The 20,653-nt window shown below is 38.0% G+C and overlaps 1 protein-coding gene across 2 annotated transcripts in view; it reads left to right on the top strand.

Moving 5' to 3' along the window:
- Rbl1 (RB transcriptional corepressor like 1) overlaps positions 1 to 20,653 on the top strand; it is a 48,591-nt gene that overhangs the window by 8,638 nt on the left and 19,300 nt on the right. The window contains exons 3-15 of one of the 2 annotated variants that reach the window (XM_048349123.1): positions 875 to 1,075; positions 1,998 to 2,062; positions 2,181 to 2,309; positions 2,405 to 2,565; positions 5,738 to 5,787; positions 7,101 to 7,272; positions 7,988 to 8,154; positions 11,252 to 11,364; positions 12,277 to 12,380; positions 14,436 to 14,573; positions 16,933 to 17,097; positions 17,891 to 18,023; positions 18,994 to 19,257. In XM_048349123.1, the coding sequence (XP_048205080.1) occupies positions 875 to 1,075; positions 1,998 to 2,062; positions 2,181 to 2,309; positions 2,405 to 2,565; positions 5,738 to 5,787; positions 7,101 to 7,272; positions 7,988 to 8,154; positions 11,252 to 11,364; positions 12,277 to 12,380; positions 14,436 to 14,573; positions 16,933 to 17,097; positions 17,891 to 18,023; positions 18,994 to 19,257 (1,862 nt within the window). The remainder of the gene's footprint in view (positions 1 to 874; positions 1,076 to 1,997; positions 2,063 to 2,180; positions 2,310 to 2,404; positions 2,566 to 5,737; positions 5,788 to 7,100; positions 7,273 to 7,987; positions 8,155 to 11,251; positions 11,365 to 12,276; positions 12,381 to 14,435; positions 14,574 to 16,932; positions 17,098 to 17,890; positions 18,024 to 18,993; positions 19,258 to 20,653) is intronic. The other variant, XM_048349124.1, reaches the window with a different exon arrangement.

The raw sequence follows: 20,653 nt of genomic DNA, 5'->3' as shown, positions 1-20,653 counted from the left end.
TACTTGGCTTTCTTTATTTATTTGTCAGTTGATGAACACTTGTGTTAACTCTACCTTTGGGCTGTTCTAAGGCCACTGTGAACATTTATGTTAACTTTTATGTGGATATAGGTTTGTTTCATTTCCCACATATATGTATATTAGCTTTTTTTAATTTCTCTGATCACTAATGATGTGAAGCATTTTCATGTGCTTATTGGATTAGTATTTGTAACAATCCCTATGATCAGAATTATTTTGAAAGAGGTGAAGTTGATTTATTTTAGTTTAAAAATCATAGTCAGGATCCAGGCATTAATGGCTTGCACCTATAATCCTGGCTATTCAGAAGGCTGAGATCTAAAGATAAAAGAGAGAATCTGAGAAACTCCATCTCCAGCTAGTCATGAGCAAGCAAACCAAGTGAAAAATTCAAAGTCCTAAGTTCAATCTATGGCATGCCTACTAAGAAAGAGAAGCTGGGCATCGGTGGCTCTTTCTTGTAATCCTAGCTACTCAAGAGCCTTAAGATCTCAGGATGGCAATTCAAAGCCAGCCATGGAAGGAAACTCCATGAGACTTTTTGTACCCCTTTTGCTGGTCCTCTGCCTTAAACTCTGGGTCTGGGCTCTGTCTCTAAGCTCCTTTTACTCAAGGCTAGCACTTTAAAAATGATGGTACTCTCACTTCCTGCACAATAGAAGATACTATCCTATGTCCACTAACTCAAAATCTATATCCTTGCTGTAGTCCTGGCAACCAGAGTTATTTCGTAACACTTGGAATGAAGTTTATAAATAAATCCAGGTTGCTTTTTTAAAGTCATGAATAGAATGTTCTTTTTATTCCATTTATGGATTAATTTTAATGTCACCTTTTTCCTCTTATTTTTTAGTTTAATACAATTTTTTAGTAAAATGAAGAAGTGGATGGACATGTCAAACCTGCCCCAAGAATTTCGTGAACGTATAGAAAGGCTAGAAAGAAATTTTGAAGTATCTACTGTAATTTTTAAAAAATTTGAGCCTATATTTTTAGATGTGTTTCAAAATCCATATGAGGAGCTACCAAAGTTACCACGAAGCAGAAAACAGAGGTAAAACACTTGAATTCTTATGTGTCTGTGATATAAACCGATTAGGAGAGTGTTCTTTCAAAAGTCTTCATTTTGCCAGAAGTATCTATCTGCAAAGACTTAAATTTCTTTTTAAATTTATGGATAGTGGGAAGGGGTGACATTGTCAAAAAAGAAATGTACTCATTACCTCACTTATATTACTGTAACCCCTCTCTATATTGCCTTTATAATAATTTTTTTTGGTCAGTCCTGGGGCTTGAACTCAGGGCCTGAGCACTGTCCCTGGCTTCTTTTTGCTCAAGGCTAGCACTCTGCCAACTTGAGCTACAGTGCCACTTCTGGCCGTTTCTATATATGTGGTGCTGAGGAATCGAACCTAGGGCTTCATGTTTATGAGGCAAGGACTCTTGCCACTAGGCCATATTCCCAGCCCTGTAATGATTTTTTAAAAAATAAAAGTAAAGATGTAAATACATTTATGGATGGTTACCCAGGGAACGCAGGGTAGTACTTTTCCCTTTTCCATGTTCTGACTTTTTTTTTTTTTTTTTTTTTTTGTCAGTCCCTGGGCTTGAACTCAGGGTCTGGGAACTGTCCCTGAGCTTCTTTTGCTCAAGGCTAGCACTCTACCACTTGAGCCACAGAGTCATTTGAGGCTTTTTCTGTTTATGTGGTGCTGAGGAATCAAACCCAGGGCTTCATGCATGCTAGGCAACACTCTACCACCAACCACATTCCCAGCCCTATATTTTGATTTTTAATGCAATATTGGAGAGGCTTATTTCATAATGGAAAGTCCATTTCATAAGTCATAGGCTGTCTGCCCTTGTCAATGGAATTTTACATGTAGTTTAACCTTATTATTTGTATTTGATTTTTAATTTAGATGATACTTTGCAAGCTAATCAAACAAAAAGAATACATTTGTTTCTTTTTTTAGGAGGATTCCTTGCAGTGTTAAGGATCTCTTTAATTTCTGTTGGACACTCTTTGTTTATACTAAGGGTAAGGAGACACTCTTCTCTGCCAGTACTCTTGTTTTTATATTCCTACTGTTGGAACTTGCTGGTATTTGACATGAAAGACTTCTAAATTTTCTTTTGTTTTATTTTTCCTTATAAAGGTAATTTTCGTATGATTGGAGATGATTTGGTAAATTCTTATCATTTACTTCTGTGCTGCTTGGATCTGATTTTTGCCAATGCCATCATGTGCTCAAATAGACAAGACTTGCTAAATCCATCTTTTAAAGGTAAGATCTTTACTTATTTTTGAAAATTAGGGGGGTTTTTTTTGAAAAGGAGTTTTAAATATTGACGATATTCTTCTTACATACTGTCAAATTAGGTTTGCCATCTGATTTCCACACTACTGACTTTAAGGCTTCTGAAGAACCTCCCTGCATCATTGCTGTCCTGTGTGAACTGCATGATGGGCTGCTAGTAGAAGCAAAAGGAATAAAGGAGCACTACTTTAAACCATATATTTCAAAACTCTTTGATAAGAAGGTACTATATTTATAATTAAAAGACTGAAATGTGTAGGGGTCAGCAGCAGCCTTCACAGAAAAAAATGTTCTCAACATTGCAGGACTCAAGGGTCAAGATTCCCAAGTTTTAGTCTCTGCTGAAAAGAATTTCTTTCTGGTCCTCTGTGAGATGAGAAATTGAGCTGCTGAAGAATGTGACCAGATATGTGTATTGTCAAGGAAATTAACTATCAGGGCAACTCTAGGGGGTTTTGATGAAGAAATCTAAAGAATAGAACAAGAGAGTCGGCCTGATTAAAAAAACATCTAGGGGCTGGGGATGTGGCCTAGTGGCAAGAGCGCTTGCCTCGTATACATGAAGCCCTTGGTTCGATTCCCCAGCACCACATATACAGAAAATGGCCAGAAGTGGCGCTGCGGCTCAAGTGGCAGAGTGCTAGCCTTGAGCAAAAAGAAGCCAGGGACAGTGCTCAAGGCCCTGAGTCCAAGGCCCAGGACTGGCAAAAACAAAACAAAACAAAACAAAAAAACATCTGGGTGTTAATGGCTCATATCTGTAATCCTAGCTTTCTTGAGAAGCTGAAATCAAGAGGATTACAGCACAAGGCCAGCCCGGGCATAAACACGACCTCTTTTTACAATGAGGGGGAATGGTGATACACACCTGGCATCTCAGCTATGTGAAGGACTAAGATAAGAAGGTCACCATTCCTAGACACTTCAGGCAGAAAAGTCTGAGAGATTCCATTCCAATGGAAGAATGTGGGCATGGTAGCCCAGCTACAACTGGAAACATAGAATAGGTAGATCACAGTTCAGCCATGGGGTTGGGCAAAAAAAAAATTCTATCTTCAGCAAAGTAAACTTTTAAAAGTACCAGAGGTTATGTCTGGTATGTTGCACAGAAGTAATACATTAGTGCCCCTGGTTACAGTGTTCATTTATCTTGGTTACTTACTATTTTGCTATTTTCTTGGCACAATTATTCTTTCATTTCAAAACTGAACTTGTCATTTAAACTTTAATTCTGCTTTTGAAAATACTCTGAGGATTCTAAATTGATTCTAGATAAGGTCTGACTTTGGTCAGTATAGGATGATACTTTTACTTCATTCTTGTTTAATATTTAGTTTAAATATCAAGAACTTTTTTGGTTTTTTGGTCAGTCATGGGGCTTGAACTCAAGGCCTGGGCGCTATCCCTGGTCTATTTTGCTCAAGGCTAGTGAGCCACAGGGCCCCTTCCAGTTTTTGAGGAGTTAATTGGAAATAAGAGTCTCACGGGGCCTTTTCTGTCTGGGCTGGCTAGGAACCTCAGTCTTCAGATCTCAGCCTCCTGAGTAGCTAGGATTATAGGCATGAGCCACCACGCCCAGCAATATATCAAAAACTTCTCTCTTTTTTTTTTTTTCTTTTTTGCCAGTCCTGGGCCTTGAACTCAGGGCCTGGGCACTGTCCCTGGCTTCTTTTTGCTCAAGTCTAGCCCTGTACCACTTGAGCCACAGTGCCACTTCTGGCTTTTTTTGTATATGTGGTGCTGAAGAATTGAACCCAGGGCTTCATGTATGCTAGGTAAAGCACTCTATTGCTAGGCCACATTCCCAGCCCCTATCAAGAACTTTTATACAAAAGCTTTTTAGCAATCAGGAGTTGTGGCAAAATATTGGGTTGAAATTTCTACAATTAAATATGGTAGAGCTAAATGATGGCTACTACTTTTGAGATGGGAAACGTGCATCCATTCATGGATGTTCATCTCCACCCTAAAAGACTTTTGAGTTTTTAAACCTCATGTGTAGTAAATGTACGTATAGTGTAACACAAAAAAAATAGTAATAACAGTGTAGTTTCTTGCAAGAAGACCCTGCATTTCTCTTTTATATTTCCTGGAACATATCATTTTAATTTCTCCTCTCAGACTAATGTTTAATAAAGTGAAGTTTCCATTAGAATCATGTAGGAAATTTGTTAAAATCCCTAAGGTCTTGAGGTTCATCAGTCTGCATCCTTTAAGTGATTTTTTTGTCACTAAAAATTGGAAGACACTGCTTGCAGACTAACTTCAAAGTAGTTTCAGGCTTGATTTTAGGACTGGTATGTAGTAGCCTGGTGGTAGAGCTCTTCTCAAATATTTATGAAGTCATGGGTTTGACCCCCAGAGATGAGAAACAAGCAAAGCAAAGAAAAAAAAAAATCCTTGACCTTTATCTGTTTGGGGGCAGTATTAGAGGTAGATAACCAACAACTAATGTGGACATAGTGGTCTAGAGCTTGAACTTAGGACCTGGATGCTGTCCCTGAGTTTTTTTGCTCAAGGCTTGCTCTCTGCCACTTGAGCCACAGCTTTGCTTATGGATTTTTGGTGGTTAGTAGTAAAAGTCTCACAGACTTTTTTTTTTGTGCCAGTCCTGGTGCTTGGACTCAAGGTCTGAACACTCTCCCTGGCTTCCTTTTGCTCAAGGCTAGCACTCTATCACTGGAGCCACAGCACCACTTGTGGATTTTTCTATATATGTGGTGCTGATGAATCGAACCTGGGGCTTCAGGTATGCGAGGCAAGCCCTCTATCACTAGGCCATATTTCCAGTCCGTCACAGACTTTCTTGCTGGGGCTAGCTTTGAACCTTGATCCTTAGGTCTCAGCCTCCTGAGCTATGGGTGCCCAGCAACACTTGACTTTAAATTTAATATTTTATTTGTATACTTAACAGGTTTTACTGGCTATAGTTGTCTTATTTCATGTGTTATGTCGGTGTGAAAATTTAAAGAAATAATATTTTTGTGTGTGTTGATAGGTTTTTGGTAGTAGTGGGATTTGAACTCAGCATCTTACATATGCTAAGCAAGCACTCTACCACTTGAGCCACATCCCTAACTCTTTTGCTCCTGTCATTTTTCAGATAGGGTCTTACTTTTCTTGCCTGGGCAGGACTGAACTGTGATCTTCCTACTTTATACTTCCTGCGCTGGGTGACAGGCCTGCTGTGAACCATGCCTAGCATTTTTCACTCAGCTGGGTTTCTTGCTAATAACTTTGCTGGCCTTAAATGATGATCTTCCCAATCTCACCTCCCTAGTAGCTAAAATTACAAGCATGAGCCACCACCCACAGCTATGATATGTTTAATTACATCATAAGTATTATAATTATGTTTTAATTCTATCCCCCAAATGATTTTTTTTGCTTTCCAGATTTTGAAAGGAGAATGCCTCCTGGACCTTTCTAGTTTTACTGATAATAGGTAAGTATCATAAGTTTCAAGCACTAATGGGGTCTGGCATATCATAGATTGCTGGTAATGAGTGTTGAAATTTTTTTTTTTTTTTTGGCCAGTCCTGGGCCTTGGACTCAGGGCCTGAGCACTGTCCCTGGCTTCTTTTTGCTCAAGGCTAGCACTCTGCCACTTGAGCCACAGCGCCACTTCTGGCCATTTTCTGTCTATGTGGTGCTGGGGAATCGAACCCAGGGCCTCATGTATACGAGTCAAGCTCTCTTGCCACTATGCCATATCCCCAGCCCCTGTTTAAATTTTTTAAGTGAAGGTAACTCACTCTCCTTTACTAGCCTTGAATGAATATTATCACTAAGCCTTGTTTCCTTTAAGGACATTTAAGAAACTACTGGGGGATGGAAATGTGTGTGGCTCAAGTTGTAGAGAGCCTACCTAGCAATTGCAAAGCTCTGAGTTCATACCACCTAAAGAAATAAATAAGGAAATAAACTCAAATGAACCCAGTGACTTCTATATTTGATTTTATGTTCTTCCAAATGGGGTTTTGAACTCAGGGCTCTATGCTTGCTAAGCAGGTGCTTTACCATTTGAGCCATACCCCTAATCCCTTTTATTTTAGTTTATTTTTCAGGTAAGGCACCACTTTTGCCAAGGGCTCTCCTTGGACCTCAATCTTCCAACTTACTTCTGCATAGCTGAAATTTTAAGTATGCACTCCTATGCCCAACTTTTTTTTTTTTTCGGCCAGTCCTGGGGCTTGGACTCAGGGCCTGAACACTGTCCCAGGCTTCTTTTTGCTCAAGGCTAGCACTCTGCCACTTGAGCCACAGCGCCACTTCTGGCCATTTTCTGTATATGTGGTGCTGGGGAATTGAACCCAGGGCCTCATGTATATGAGGCAGGCACTCTTGCCACTAGGCCATATCCCCTGCCCCCCAACTTTTTTGTTAAAATATAGTTTTAGTATTTTGTGCAGGATAGCCTCAAACTTTGATCTTCTGATTTTTTGTGTCCCAAGCAGCTAGGATTAAAGACATGAGTTATCATGCCTAGATTTATTTTTTCATTTTCCTAAATTAGTTTTACATGGTTTTTAGATGCTATAGTCTCTTATAAATCACTTTTCAAGTAATTTGTTGCATATGTGAACAGGAAGAATGTCTAATCAGATAAGAAGCTCTAATTGTATACATGGTCAAAATTAATAAAACTAAGAAGTCACCAGTTTCCCTTTGTCATATACTCTTAAATATGTCTAAAAGCTGAGATAAATCTTGTGTAACTTGGTTTTATTCAAGCAGCTTAAATAATTGTCTTTGCAGCAAAGCAGTAAACAAGGAGTATGAAGAATATGTTCTTACTGTTGGTGATTTTGATGAGAGGATCTTTTTGGGAGCAGATGCGGAAGAGGAAATTGGAACACCTCGAAAATTCCCTGGGGACACCCCATTAGCACAAACTAATGAGTGTAACCTTCAACAACACTTTGAAAAAGTAATATAACCTAGCCTGGCCTCAGTCTTGAATGATACTTGTCTTTTTCTGTGTGATTCTACTAACAGCAGAGGCAACTTTCAAGTTAAATCTTGAGGTTCTTCTACTAATTCATAGTCCCCATGAAAGCTTTAAAAGGTAATTTTTGAAAACTGGCATTTATTCATTGCTATTAATCATTTGGATACATTTTCCCAGCAACCTGGTTTTATCATTACACGTATTCATCCTTTTGTTGCTTCAGTATAGCCTCTGTTATGCTGCTTGAAATATAGTTTGCTTTCCTACCCATGAAACAAACTAGGCCCTTCCTTAATTTCAGCTTGATAACCGTAGGCTTGATTGTTGATGTACAAGGCCTAAAGTAGACACCTGTTTTAGTCCAAGCTTTACCATTGTCTTTGTTAGCTTAAAAGAAGGAATTTACTTCTCTGTACCTGTTTCTTCATAGGTAAAATTAACGTGGGTATACTTTATATTTCAGATGAGTTTTCAGAGGATAAAATGAGATTATAGATACAAAACATTTTGGAAACACATTATCCAAATGAACAGGTGTTATTAGCATAATGCTAAAAAAATTGGTGGATAACCTAGAAAAGAGGCAAAGAAACCCATCTCTAAATGAATATAGAAGATGGTACATGTGCTGAATTAAATGTGTTATAAGGGGAATTGTCACTTTTCAGTCTTACAGATTTTTCTTTTCTGACAGAAAAGATCATTTGCACCTTCTACTCCGCTGACAGGACGTAGATATTTACGAGAGAAAGAAGCAGCTATTACTCCTGTGGCTTCAGCTACCCAGAGTGTGAGCCGCTTACAGAGTATTGTGGCTGGACTGAAAAATGCCCCTAGTGAACAACTTACAAGTATTTTTGAGTAAGTATAATACAGTGAATTTTTTTTCTAAGTGTCTTTTTAAGTTAGACTCATTTCATTTTCAGTATAGTTAAAATACTTGAGATCATGGATATGTATATGGCAAGCTAAATTGTATCATTTCTGTCATAAAACATGTTGACCTAAAAATGACATAAAAATACCCATTAAAATTACATTATTTCATAGGATTACAGGCTTTCAGGTAGATCTTGAAGTTCATTTGGCTCTGATATTCCATATTTGTAATTATTCCTGAGTTATGCATATTTTTCTTTTTAAAATGACTCTTAAGTGGGTTAAATCTAAATGTCCAGGAAAGGGGAGATTGGGTATATATTGGTAGTGTGACTTATAAAAAGGAAATTTATGTAATTTTTATTTTATTTATTTTTTTTTTACCAGTCATTGAATCCTGAACTCAGGGCCTGGGCACTGCCCCTGAGCTTTTTTTTTTTTTTTTTCCTGGGCTTTGGACTCATGGCCTGAGTACTATCCCTGGCTTCTTTTTGCTCAAGGCTAGTACTCTGCCACTTGAGCCACAGCACCACTTCTGGCCTTTTCTGTGTATGTGGTACTGAGGAATCGAACCCAGGGCTTCATGCATGCTAGGCCAGCATTCTACCACTAAGCCACATTACCAGCGTGTAATTTTTTTTTAAAGATACAGTTCTGATAAGCATGGTGGTACATGCAGTATTCTAGAAGCTCAAGCAGGATGTTGAGGCAGGAGGCTTGCAAGTTCAGAGACAGCCTGGAGCATATAACAAGGAAGGAGAGAAGGAAGGAGAACCAGAGCCAGATGCTGATGGCTCACACATACTACACAATATGTGAAAGTAACAAAAAAAAATACATAAAAAAGCCAGGCATAGTGGGGCATGCCTATAATTCTCACACTTGGGAAACAGGCAGGAGAATATTGAGTTTAAGGGAATCTGGGCTACTTGACAAGTTCAAAATGAATCTGCCCTATGTAGTGAAGACCTGTTACCCTCAAATGTACCTGGGCACCACTGACTTACATCTATAATCCGAGTTCCTTGGGAGGCTTAGAATGTAAGAATCAAAGTTCAAGGCCAGCCCTGAAAGAAAATTCTATGAAACACTATCTCAACCAAGGGAAACTGGAAGTGATGACCTGTGCCTGTCATCGCAGCAACAACAGGAAGCCTATTAAATAGGTGATTATGGTCTGTAGGCATATGCCCAGAGAGCAAGCAGTATCCTCTCAAAAATAGGTAGAAAAGCATAGAATGAGACCTACCTCAAAAATAACTGGTGGAAAAAGAGGCTGAAGGCATGGCTGGGCACATACTTAGCAAGGGAGATAGAGCACTTGCCTAATAAGTGTGAAGCTCTAAGTTCAAACCCCAGAAGCACTAAACAAAAAATGAAAGCAATAACAACCTAAATTTAAACCCCAGAACTATAAACTCCTTCATTGTAATGAACAATGACTTGAATTTCCACCAAAAGCACAAGTAATGAATGCAAACTATATCAAAATTAAAATTTTATTTAGCAAATGAACAACAAGCGGAAAGGCAACGTGTAGGATAGGCTAAAAGAATTGCAAACCATGTCTTTGATAAAGAATTAACATCCAGAATGTATAAAGAATCTCTACAACTTGGTAGGCATTGTGGCACATGCCTCTTAATTACAGTATTTTAGAAGCTGAGGTAGAAATATTGTAAGTTCTGCCCAGACTGGGCTATCAAGAATTCCTACAACTCATTAATGAAACTGCTCACCAATTCGATTTAAAAATATATAAAATAGGGCTGGGAATGTGGCTTAGAGGTAGAGTTCTTGCATGTAGCCCTGTTTTTGATTCCTCAACACCACATAAACAGAAAAAGCCAGAAGTGGAGCTAAAAGAAGCCTGGGACAGTGTTCAGGCCCTGAGTCGAAACCCCAGGACTGGCAAAAATTAAATAATTTATATATACATATATAATTTCTATATATAATACATATTAAATGTATTAAATTATAAGTAAGCAAATTACCTACATATAAATTGTATATATGCTATATATATATGCACACACATATATATATAGTGAATCATATATATCCAATGGTTTGTATCTAATCCTAGCTACTCAGAAGGTTGAGATCTGAGGATTGAGGCTCAAAGCCAGTCCAGGCACAAAAGTCCACAAGATTCTTACCCCAATTAACCACCAGAATGCTAGACTGTTTGCATGGCTCAAATGGTAGATTGCCAACCATGTACAAAAATGCCGAGCAAGAACTCAAGGCTCTGAGTTCAAGCCCTAGTTCTGGCATGCGCACACACACACACACACACACACACACACACACACACACACACACACACACACACAGAGAGAGAGAGAGGACTCAAATAGACATTTTTTCAGAAGAGATAAATAAATGGCCAATAAGCATATGAAAATGCTAAACATTACTAATTGGGAAAATTCATATCAAACCCACAATAAGAAATTACCACACATACATTAGTTCAGCCACTTAACTTCCCCTTCACCACCAAAAACAGCAAGTGTCGGTGAGGTTATGGGAAAGTCTGATTCCTCACATGCTATTGATAGATTGTAAAATGGTGCAACCACTGTGTGTGTGTATGTGTGTGCTTTGGGGCTGGGAGAGTGCTTGCCTTGCATGCATAAAGCCCCAGGTTCGATTCCTCAGCACCATATAAACAGAAAAAGCTGGAAGTAGTGCTATGGCTCAAGTGGTAGAGTATTAGCTTTGAGCAAAACAAGCCAGGGACAGTGTTCAGGCCCTAAGTCCAAGCCCCAGGACTGGCAAAAGAAACAACAACAACAAAAAATGAAAGTTTCTACTTCATAAAAAATATATAATTTTATATGAACTTTTATGTATTTATCTTTCTTTTATATATGTAGAGTTGTGTTTTAAATTTATAGGTGAAAGTAGAACCTTGGAAACTAAAAACCAGATTTAGTCTAAGACTTGTTTGATATTTGAGATAGCATCTTGTTATGTAGCCCAGGCTGATGTCTAAACCTTGAAAGAAGAAATGTTAGTAGTCTAGGCTTTTTTTCTTTCTGGATAATTAGATTCCTCTTGTGCTTTATAGATCTTGCATGCGGAATCCTATGAAAAACATTATGAAAATAGTGAAAGAAATAGGAGAGACTTTCTGCCAACACTATACTCAATCAACAGATGATCAACCAGGATCTCACATAGGTAAGAATAAAAAAACTAATGTTGGGACAGCATTAAAAGTAGGTAAAGATCCAGGTGCTGTGGCTCATGTTTATAATCCTAGCTACTTGGGAGACAAGATTTCTAAGGCCTTTTTGCCATCCTGGGCTAAGTGTTAGCAAGATCTCATCTCAACAAAAAAGCTGGGTACAGTGGTGCATACATGTCATCTCAGCCTTGTGAGAGACATAAGAAGGAAGATCATTGTGCTGTCCTTGGAAAAAAATAAAAATGAACCCTACCTGAAAAAAATAACTAAAGCAAAAAGCTTAGGAGCATGATTCAAATGTAGAGCACCTGGCCTAGAAAGTGGGAGACCTTGAATTCAAACCCAAGTACCACCAAACAAAATTAAAAAGAAGCTGGGCACCATTGGTGCATGCCTAGCTACTCAGGTGGCTGAAATCTAAGGATCACAGTTTGAAGATAGCCCAGGTAGGAAAGTCTGTGAAACTCTTATCTCTAATAAACTACTCAGAAAACACTGCAAGTGGCGCTGTGGCTCAAGTAGTGGTGCTAGCCTTGAGCAAAAGAAGCTCAAGGACAGAGCCCAGGCCCAGAGTTCAAGCCCAACAAAACAAAAACACTAAAAAGAGAAACCAAAGCAAATAATTTAAAAAACAAGAAGTGGGGATTATGGAGGAGGGAAGGTGGGAGAAAAATGAGGGAAGAGGTAACAAATTTGACAAGAAATGTACTCACTACTTTACATATGTAACTGTAACCCCTCTATATCACCTTAACAATAAAATTACATTTTTTTAAAAAAGAGAAAGTATATGTAATTATAGTGAAATTATAGTTTTTTCCTTCCCTGCTGTTACTATACTAGGTCTCAATTTCAGTCCCTAACTGGATTTCAACAGCACATACCTTTCTTTTATTTCCTTTTAGATTTTGCTATAAACAGGCTAAAGCTGGCAGAAATTTTGTATTATAAAATGTTAGAGACTGTAATGGTTCAGGAAACACGAAGGCTTCATGGAATGGACATGTCGGTAAGTAAATCTAATCTCTTAGCTGCTGGCAGTTCTGTTCTCTTAGCTGTAGAGTTCTTGCCTGGAAGTAGCAATTTATGGCAGACTTGGGCATTGTGGCATTTAATTTACTCTTGTTGGGTTTGGCCCATGACCAACTAGAAGTAAAACTCATCTTTAGTGTACCGTCAATGTTCTCTCCCTTTAGGTCCATTTTATTTAGTCTTTGATTCACATTCCAACTATTAAGCTAACTTGTATTAAAGAAACTTATTTATTCAGACCTCTCAGACATTTTTGCATTGTAAAGTGACAATAGTTTTCCTTAAAAACTAAGTTATTTTTGTGTAAACATTTGACAAAGTATGACCACTCTTTCCAACAGCTAGCTAAGAGAATTTTCCTCCAATTTAAACCTGTCTTATGATCTTTCAGTTTCCTTATCTTTCCATTTTTCTCCTGCAGTCACTCTTAGGGTCTTCTTATCACTGTCCTACTAGGAGCAGGTAGTATCCAAGGATTCTGCCTATCTATAAAATAGAGTATCTCTTTATTTTCACTCTGGAAAAATGTTTTCTTCCGTTGGTTCTTTTTCCTTGATTTTGTCTTTCGTGGTTTAGAGAGAGAGTGTGCGTGTGTATATGTGTGTGTGCACACATGTGCACTGGTACTGGAGCTTGAACTCAGGACCCAGGCATTGTCCCTTAGCTTTAAGCATATTTTTTGTTTTCTCTTTTCTCTTTTGGTACTGGGATCAAACCCAGGACATTACACTTGCTAAGCAAGTGCTTTGCCACTGAGCTCATCCCAGCCCTTTTAGCTTTTTAACTCAAAGCTAGCACTATACATCTGGCATTTTGCTGGTTAATTAGAGAAAAGAGCCTCAGGGACTGTTTTTGCCTGGGCTGGCTTGGAATTGCAGTCCTTAGATCTCAGCCTTCTGAATACTTAGAACTATAGGTTTGAGCCACTGGTTCCCAGCTTGGGGTAGGGGTGAGGGGGAGGATAGGGTGTATGTGAAAGCTTGAGTCTGTTAGTTTTGTGTTTTCCTTGGTCTTGTCTCCTTCCTCTGGCTTCCCTTTGAATAATCAGGTATCTTCTTCCTTTTTGTTTTTTCTTCTCTTTTTTGTTTACTCCTAGTTTTATGCAAGATAAGAGTTTCTGTTACTTTTTCTCTTTGCTATTGGGAAGAAGGAGGGCAACAAACTCCATTTTTAGCACAGAGAGCATATTTAATTCCATGGTGAAAGAGGACTTTATGTTCTCAGTGAAATATATTTTTCAGAAATGTTTACTTCTTAGCTGTTACATTATTTTCCCTTCTACTTCAGTGCTTTGATTAATAAACATTTAGGCTCACAAAACAAATGTCATTAAAGAAAAGGAGGGGCTGGGAATATGGGTTAGTGGTAGAGTGCTTGCCTCGCATACATGAAGTCCTGGGTTCGATTCCTCAGCACCACATATATAGAAAAAGCCAGAAGTGTCATTGTTGCTTAAGAGGTAGAGTGCTAGCCTTAAGCAAAAAGAAGCCAGGAACAGTGGTCAGGCCCTGAATTCAAGCCCAGGACTGGCAAACAAACAATTTTAAAAAAGGAGCTATTCCTAATGTTTTTCTTTTAATGGAAACATGACTATTTGTTCATATTTCAAAGCAGATTTTTAATGTATGTCTATTTAAATTAAACAATATTAGCTATATTAGAAATGATTAAAATTAGATATAAAAAGGAAAACTAATCTGAGAACTGGTATGTGAGTGGTGTGTATATGTGGTGTGTGTACACTGGGATTGAGCCCAGAACATTACACATGCTAGTCAAGGGCTCCACCACTAAATTACACTTGCAGCCTAAGAACTCGTCTATCTCTGATAATCAAGCTTAATACAATTTTTTACAAATTATTGTCTTGCTTATACAGTTTTCCTTTTTGTTCTTTGAGTTAGAGTTTCCATATGTAGCCTTCAGATTTGCCTTGAAGTTATGATTCTCTTGTTGGGTTATAGTTGTCTTTTCAGAATGCTAAAGATTGAAATTGCTGAGAAATGTTAACTTGAACTTTCTTTTCTTTAAGGTACTTTTAGAGCAGGATGTGTTCCATCGCTCCTTGATAGCTTGTTGCTTGGAAATTGTGCTCTTTGCCTATAGTTCACCTCGTACTTTTCCTTGGATTATTGAAGTTCTCCATTTGCAGCCATTTTACTTCTATAAGGTAAGATGGTACCACATTCTGTGTGCTCTGTCTCACATAAACATTGTATTTAAGTGCTAAAGAAAAACAATCATGATGTCTGGAAAATGTTTCTAGAGTTGTTCAGATAATATATATTCCTTTTGGGTAGACTCAAGGATTCAAAGAAAATGATGATCTCAGTAAATTAAGTGATTTCATTGCTCCATTTCTTTTTCAATCAGCAAGTTGCAAATATCACTTAATAAATATTTAAGCTTTCATTTTTAAATTTAAGTATTTCTTATTTTCTGTATGTATGCATGAAAATTATAATCCTGTTAAATAGATGCATAACAGGGAATAAGAACACTCTTCCAGGATAAAAAGAGGTTTAAACTTGATTGTGGTGGGCTGGAGGTATAGCTTAGTGATAAAGTGATTCCCTACCATGTGTGATACTCTATGTTTAATCTTTAACACCACAAAAAGGAAAACAATGCAACAGCTAAAATTGATTGTGATAGTCTAGTTAGGGAAGGCATGGTAACAGCTCAGGTTTCTTCTCCAAACTTGAACCAATTCAGTGGAGATAAATCTTTCATTTTTATTCCTCACTAAAACTATTTTTTCTTACAAAATAAGTTATACAGAGCTATATCATCATAGTCCATCACAGTTAACGTTATCTAATCTTCAAATTTAAAATTAATGCCACTACTTTTTTTTTTTTTTTTGTCAGTTGTGGGGCTTGAACTCAGGGCCTGGATGTTGTCCCTGAGCTCTTTTTGCTCAAGGCCAGCACTCTACCACTTGAGCCACAGCTCCACTTCTGTTTTTCTGGTGGTCAATTGGAGAGAAAAGTCACTTTCCTGCCCAGGCTGGCTTTGAACTGCGATCCTCAGATCTCAGCTTCCTGAGTAGTTTGGATTACAGGTGTGAGCCATCAATGCCCAGCTTGCTATTATGTTTATTAGTAGAATTTAGTTACTATTTGGTCTTCAAACTACCGATGATAGAAAAATTAAGTTTGAAGCGTTAAAGTATTGTGCATAAACTTAGCCTGAAATAGGTGTAGAAGGTATACATTATTGGAAAGTTTATCTGTTTGAACTGTATAATCAAATACTATCCATCAGCAGTAGCTTCTTGGGCAGAAGGGCTGATGTAGCCCAGTGTCTCTGGAGGCAGAGATTCAGGCACACCAGAACAGAGCCAGAGTGGCCTATCACCTTTGGAGGGATGATATGGGGCTTGTAACCTTATTTCCCAAGCATGACCCTTGGATGGCAGTGGTTACCTCTTTGGAGAATTTAATAACCCAAGTCACCAAAGCTATTATAGTCTTCAATGGCAACACGAACATGGTTTGCTAGTCAGTGTGAATCTGCCTTTGTATCAGCATAATCTTCAAAACTTCACCCTTGAGAAATGCCCTTAGGAAAAAGTCCATGAGCTCTGATTCCTTAATGGTTAACAAAGAGAAAAGATCCCCAGGGTGTTGATACTGACCAAACCAGTTCAAACCAGTTCAACAACTCATTGTCCTCTGCCTTGCCTCCTTAAGCTGCTGACCCCAGTTCCCAGGCTACTGTGAAAGTGGCTTGGAAGCTGCTATGGCTCACCATTTCCAAACCTCTAGGCTCTTTCCTGTACCAGAGTCACGCACTGAGGGCTGAGGAAGTAACTCAAGTAATAAAGTCCTAGGTTCAATCCCCAGTACCTCTAAAGAAAACAAAACAAGCCAGGTGCTGGTGGCTCACACCTGTAATCCTAGCTACTCAGGAGGCTGAGGTCTGAGGATCACGGTTCAAAGCCAGCCTGGGCAGGAAAGTCTGTGAGAGTTTTGTTTTTTTTTTTTTTTTGCCAGTCCTGGGCCTTGGACTCAGGGCCTGAGCACTGTCCCTGGCTTCCTTTTGCTCAAGGCTAGCACTCTGCCACTTGAGCCACAGCACCACTTCTGGCCGTTTTTCTGTATATGTGGTGCTGGGGAATCGAACCCAGGGCCTCATGTATACAAGTCAGGCACTCTTGCCACTAGGCCATATCCCCAGCCCCTAGTCTGTGAGACTCTTATCTCCAATTAACCACCTGAAAAACAGAAGTAATGCAGTGGCTCAAGTGGTAGAGTACTAGCCTTGAGCTGAAGAGCTCTAGGGCAGTGCCCAGGCCCAGAGTTCAAGCCTCACAACCAACAACAACAACAACAAAAAAGCAAAATGACAACAACAAAAATACAACAGAGATGTAAGTGAAAATATTTAAAGACATTAAAGCTTCTTTATAAATTAAAAGACTGCATTGGTTCTGTGTTAAGAGAGTAGGGCTGGAACCAGTCATGCTTGTGAGGCCAGATTGGAACTGATAACTACCTTACCTTCTCAACTTTCCTTCTTTCCAGGTTATTGAAGTGGTGATCCGTTCAGAGGAGGGGCTCTCCAGGGACATGGTGAAACACCTGAACAGCATTGAAGAACAGATTTTGGAGAGTTTAGCATGGGGTCATAATTCTACACTGTGGGAGGCTCTTCAGTTGTCTTCAGACAAAGTTCCTACTTGTGAAGAAGTAAGTTGTGGCAAGGCTAAGAATCCCATCACTTTTAAAACAAGAGCTTCCTCAAGATATATTTCACATACCATGTAATTTGCTCCTTAAAAGTGTTTAGTCATCAATATAGTTTTTTTGTTTTTTTGCCAGTCCTTGGACTTAAAACTCCAGGGCCTGAGCACTGTCCCTGATCTTCTTTTTGCTCAAGGCTAGCACTCTACCACTTGAGCCACAGCACCACCTCCAGCTTTTTCTGTTTATATGGTGCTAAGGAATTGAATCCAAAGCTTCACGTATGCTAGGCAAGCCTTCTACCGCTAAGCCATATTCATAGCCCCAATACAGTCAGTTTTAAAATCTATTTATTACCTCAATAAGAAATACCCCTTAGCTAGTACTTCTCTATCCCCAAACATAAGCAACCACTAATCCATTTTCTGTCAGTACATATTTGCATATTTTTATACAAATGGAATCATATACATCTGTGGTTCCTGGCTTTTTTTACTTAGCATAATTGTTTTGAGTTCATTCATATTGCAGTATATATTAGTCTTTCATTTCCTCGTGTTGCTAAATAATACTCTATATGGATATACTACTTTTTGTGCTTCCTTAGTAGCTAGAATTACAGGCATCAGCACCAGCTAATGTAATTTATTTTTTAAGTTGCAATGTTAGTTATTATGTAAATAGCACTTGGGCTTTTAGTAAGATAATATGACCTTGTTCCATGCTATTGTGATTAAATAATAATACCTACTTTTTCATCACTAGGTTCATCCATATAAAGTGATTTTGTTTCCTATAGGTTATATTCCCAAATAACTTTGAAATAGGAAATGGTGGAAATGTACAGATGCATCTCCCCATGATACCCATGTCTCCTATCATGCATCCAAGAGTCAAGGAAGTTCGCACTGACAGCGGGAGCCTTCGAAAGGGTAGGTTTACCTTCACAAAAACATTGAAACAATAACAAAGTTATTCCCAGAGAAAATATCAACCAATAATATGTCATTAAGAGATCTAATTTCTTCATCAGAATTTGAGAAAAGGCTTAATGCTTAGATCTTTTGTGGCTTGTTACATACTTAATATGTATTAAAGTAAAAGGATTTCTAGTCTGATTTTTAATATAATTTGTGTGTATGGGGGGGAGAGGGAGATTGTGTGTGCGCCTTTCCTGTGGTTTGAACTCAGGGCCTGGGTGCTGTCCCTGACCTTTTGTGCTTAAGGCTAGCACTCTACCACTTGAGCCATAGCTCCACTTATGGTTTTTTGGTGGTTAATTGGAGATGAGTGTCATGGACTTTCCTGCTTGGGCTGGCTTTGAACCTTGATCCTCATATCTTAGCTAGAATTATAGGTGTGAGCCACCAGTGTCTAGCTAATGTAATTTATTTTTTAAGTTACAATTTCAATTATGGAAATAGTATTTGGGCTTTTAGTAAGATTATATGACCTTTGTTCCATGCTAGTGTGAAACTATTTAAATAAAGTGATACCTACTTTTCCAAATACATAAAAATTACATCCTTCCTTTGTCTATATATATATATATCTCCATAGAAAGATATGGTGCTATTAGTAGATAAGATTGAGTTATAGAAGGTAATTAGACTACTTGAACTTCACAGTCACTTCATATTACCTCTTAACTTCTACTTGGTCCTTAACATAGGACTCCAGTATAGGCAGAGATTCAAGAAATCAGGAAAATGAATTATCTTAATTTTTATATGTTATTGTAATGATATATTTCATGTCTGTCCCAGTAAACTTGGGATTCTATAAGGGCATAAGTCATGTTAGTCACACTACCATCCCTAGTGCCTAGCTTTTAAGTAAGTAAAATTGATTATTTATTTTGGAATATGTACCAAACTTTTACATTTATTTTCTCTTTATTAGATATGCAGCCATTGTCTCCAATTTCTGTTCATGAACGCTACAGCTCTCCTACTGCAGGGAGTGCCAAGAGAAGACTTTTTAGAGATGACCCCCCAAAGGAAGTGATTGTGGATAAGATTATAACAGAAGGAACAAAACTGAAAATCGCTCCTTCAAGCATTACTGCTGATAACATATCAATTTCACCTGGGCAAACCCTTCTAACGATGGCCACAGCTACAGTAACAGGGTCAAAAGGACATAAAGTTACAATTCCAATGCATGGTAACCTTTTTGCACTTATTTCATATTTTTCCCAAGTTAGATAAAAATAATTTTTTGAAGAAATGTCTTATTAAATTGGGTTATATGGTCTTCTAACTCAGTAATTTTGTATTTATTCTGGAACCCAAACCTTCCTTTTTAATAAGACTTGGTGTTTTCCAGCAGTTTAAAGTTTACAGAAAAATTGAGAGTAAGATAACAAAGATTTCCAGAAATCCCGCCTCCCACCTCCCAGTGTCACTAGGCATCATCTCATCATCTCTCTCTTTTTTTTTTTTTTTTTTTGCCAGTCCTGTGGCTTCAACTCAGGGCCTGGACACTGTCCCTGAGCTTCTATGGCTTAAGGGTAGCACTCTACCACTTGAACCACAGTGCTGTTTCCAGCTTTTTCTATTTGTGTGGTATTGAGAAATTGAACCCAGGGTTTCATGCATGCTAGGCAAGCACACTACCACTAAGCCACCTTCCCAGCCCTTCATCATCTCTTATACCCAAGTGGTATGTGTATTACAATCAGTGCACCCACATCAGTACTGCCCAGTACATACATAATATACCATACATTAATTGTTGTTTTACACTGAATTTTGACAATGTATGATGACATTTATCATTATAGTATCATACATAGTACACTGAAAAATCCTTCATGCTCCACCTTTAGTTTTATTATGAACCTAAACTGTTTTCTAAATTTTCATATTTTAAAATTTTACTGCCCTCTTTGTTAGAATTGTTTTGTTATTGGAGTTTTTTAATTATAATTTTAATATCTTAGGTTGCACAAAGGAGATATAGTTCCACAATTCAATAATCTCAGTTTAAGAGTACAATGTATTTTAAAATTGTATATATATTTTAAGTAGTTGTACAAAGGGGTTTCTATTCCACAAGTAAAATTTTTAGTACAATGTATCTTTATTAATGTCGTCCCTTTCATCATTCTCTGAGCATTATAAATAGGTGTATTGAGCAAGAATTTTGAATTTTAATTAACATCTTCCAGATTTGCTTTTTTGTTTTGTTTTGCCAGTCCTGGGCCTTGAACTCAGCGCCTGAGCACTGTCCCTGGCTTCTTTTTGCTCAAGGCTAGCACTCTGCCACTTGAGCCAAAGCACCACTTCTGGCCTCTAGATTTGCTTTTACAAATGACAGTATGAAAACATCCCAGGCACATGCAAAGTGGGGAAAAATGTTTCTCTAAATAAAATATCTGAACAAAACAATATTCTTTTTTTCAAGGAGAAATAGAAATTCAGTCCTAACAGAGACTTACTTCATACCTTTCCTCTTGTTTCCCTGTATCCTTTTATGCTTATACATACAGAGACAAAATATATGGAATTGACAACTTCCTAAGAACACAGCAGCTTATTTCTAAAACCAAAATCTCTTA

This window comes from Perognathus longimembris, chromosome 6 (assembly GCF_023159225.1).
Source record: "Perognathus longimembris pacificus isolate PPM17 chromosome 6, ASM2315922v1, whole genome shotgun sequence".
In the NCBI taxonomy this organism is placed as follows: Eukaryota; Metazoa; Chordata; class Mammalia; order Rodentia; family Heteromyidae; genus Perognathus; species Perognathus longimembris.
This window is presented reverse-complemented; position numbering and strand designations above follow the sequence as displayed.